Source organism: Stegastes partitus, unplaced genomic scaffold, assembly GCF_000690725.1.
Source record: "Stegastes partitus isolate 25-593 unplaced genomic scaffold, Stegastes_partitus-1.0.2 Scaffold3104, whole genome shotgun sequence".
In the NCBI taxonomy this organism is placed as follows: Eukaryota; Metazoa; Chordata; class Actinopteri; family Pomacentridae; genus Stegastes; species Stegastes partitus.
The window spans coordinates 2,925-4,925 of NW_007580835.1; the positions used below are offsets into that span (position 1 = coordinate 2,925).

Sequence of the window (2,001 nt, forward strand, 5' to 3'; positions counted from 1 at the left end):
GTTTTTACTGTAAACGTCTGACCGGTTCACTAAAGTCGAGGTATTTATCTGTTATAACAGGGGTTTGGAAACGTTATCGAGACAAAAAGACAGAGAGACGCGAGTTGGAGGCATCTGAGCATGATTTGATAGGAATAACTGAAGAAGGCGGTGATAGGAGGAGGCAGTTTAGTCGCGGAAGTCACAGGTGATGGGGACTTCTCTGTTTGATAAATTTCATTCGCATTTCCTCGATGTTTTTCTCTCTACGCTGCGCATCATGTTGTCCACTGTGAAAAAGCTGGAAGTCACCTATAACCCCATCAATGACAGGAACACCTTTGGCTGTGGAGACTCCATTTGTGGCCAAGTCACGCTGGAAGTGGCCAAAGTCTGTCGGATAGAATCTCTGTCCGTTAAATTCAAAGGCAAAGCAGAAGCTGAATGGACCGAGAGACACGGTCAAACTACTGTAGTGTACCACTCCAAAGACAAATACTTCAGCTTTAAACATTACTTCATTGGACGCGATAATCATCAGGGTAAGTCTGCTTTTCATCCTTTTCTGCTTGCACAAAGATCGTAGGTTTAAATGGAAAATAAGATTATTTTTCAAACAATAAAACTACACATTAAAAAAAAACAAAAAAAAAAAACATCGTGTGCAATTAGGAAAAAATAAAAATGTTAGTTTCATAATGTTGTTGGCCAGTCAACCCTCCTCCAAAAACAAAAAAGCCTGCAATGGAAAGATGTTAAAATTTAAAACAATCTGGAAAATATACGCTGATTCCCAGACACAGAGGTTGTGGATGGTGACATGACACTGTTGAGGTAAGCTCATTATAAGACTCTGCTAGATTTCCCCAAAAGGTATGTAGTACCTGAAGTGAACTGGAAGAAAACTGAAATCTGGTAATACAGATTAGATTAGATTAGATTAGATTAGATTGCACTTTATGTTTTCACCACAAATAGGGAAACTCACTTGTTGCAGCAGCATGGATACAGGAAAGAGCACACAAAAGTGACAGGAAGAAAAGAGAACAAAGAAAAATACAAATAGGAAGAGCTGAGAGATGTAATACAATAGAGCTACACACACACACTATAGATTCATATAAGGGATACTATGAACTTAAAAAATGACGAAGAATAGAACATGGTACAATAAAATAATTATTGCACATAAGGGAGGTAAACTGCACACAGTAAGGGGTATATTGCATGTGAGAAAACCTGAGTAAATATATATTATACAAGATGCAGTATGGAGAGAAGAACTACAACATGTTGTACATTCTGATAGCGGTTGGGATGAAGGACCTGCGGTGAGATCAAAATCGAGCTTTTTGGCCATCAGACTAGACAGGCAGATATAAGGGGTCTGTTTCACAAAGCAGGTGTAGTGGAAACTCTGAGTCTGTTAACCCTGTCACCTCATTTCAGGAAATGAGGTGACAGGGTTAAGGGTTAGTTCTGCCTAAATAATGTGTCAGTTTCTGTTAATTAAGTGTGTTGCTTTTTGTTCAGAGGATGACGAACAAATTCTACTGCCAAACGACAACCTGAACACATGTAAGTATTTCAAAGTTGTGTCTTAAACTGTTGTTGGACTCTCTTCTGCTTTTACTATATGCCTATGATTGTGTGTTTTCAGTCCACAGTAGCTTGAAGCTGTCATATGTTTTAAGATTTCAATTTCTTGTCTGCACAAGTAAATTAAATCCAATGAATAGCTTGAAATGGTGGAATGGTTAGTGGTGAACTGCCAGAGGTTAAAAAACAAAAGGTAAGGTTACCCAAAACTGAAAAATAATGTACATATCAGAATCATACAAAAAGACCCTTTTCAGGGAACAAGAAATGGGTTAACAACTTAGAGCTGTTCTGCAGCGATGGAGGTTTAATCAGGCCTTGAAAGTTGTTGCTACCAGTTCCTACAGGTGTCTCAAATGTTCTTGATTACTTACAACCCCCTCTGTCTGCATAAAAGTAGTGTTGGAACACACTGAGGTACCA

The 2,001-nt window shown here is 38.6% G+C and overlaps 1 protein-coding gene across 1 annotated transcript; it reads left to right on the forward strand.

Moving 5' to 3' along the window:
• The first annotated feature begins 19 nt into the window (after window positions 1-19).
• On the forward strand, window positions 20-1,583 carry LOC103375848 (arrestin domain-containing protein 3-like). Its single transcript, XM_008306156.1, has 2 exons — window positions 20-521; window positions 1,513-1,583. Exons 1-2 carry the CDS (start codon window positions 191-193, stop codon window positions 1,581-1,583), a joined length of 402 nt encoding a protein of 133 aa, XP_008304378.1. The 5' UTR covers window positions 20-190.
• Window positions 1,584-2,001: the final 418 nt, after the last annotated feature.

Coding starts and splice junctions, on each gene's coding strand:
- LOC103375848 (XM_008306156.1), top strand. CDS start 191: ATGGGGACTTCTCTGTTTGATAAATTTCATTCGCATTTCCTCGATGTT. Junction 522..1,512: donor TGGACGCGATAATCATCAGG/GTAAGTCTGCTT, acceptor CTTTTTGTTCAG/AGGATGACGAACAAATTCTA.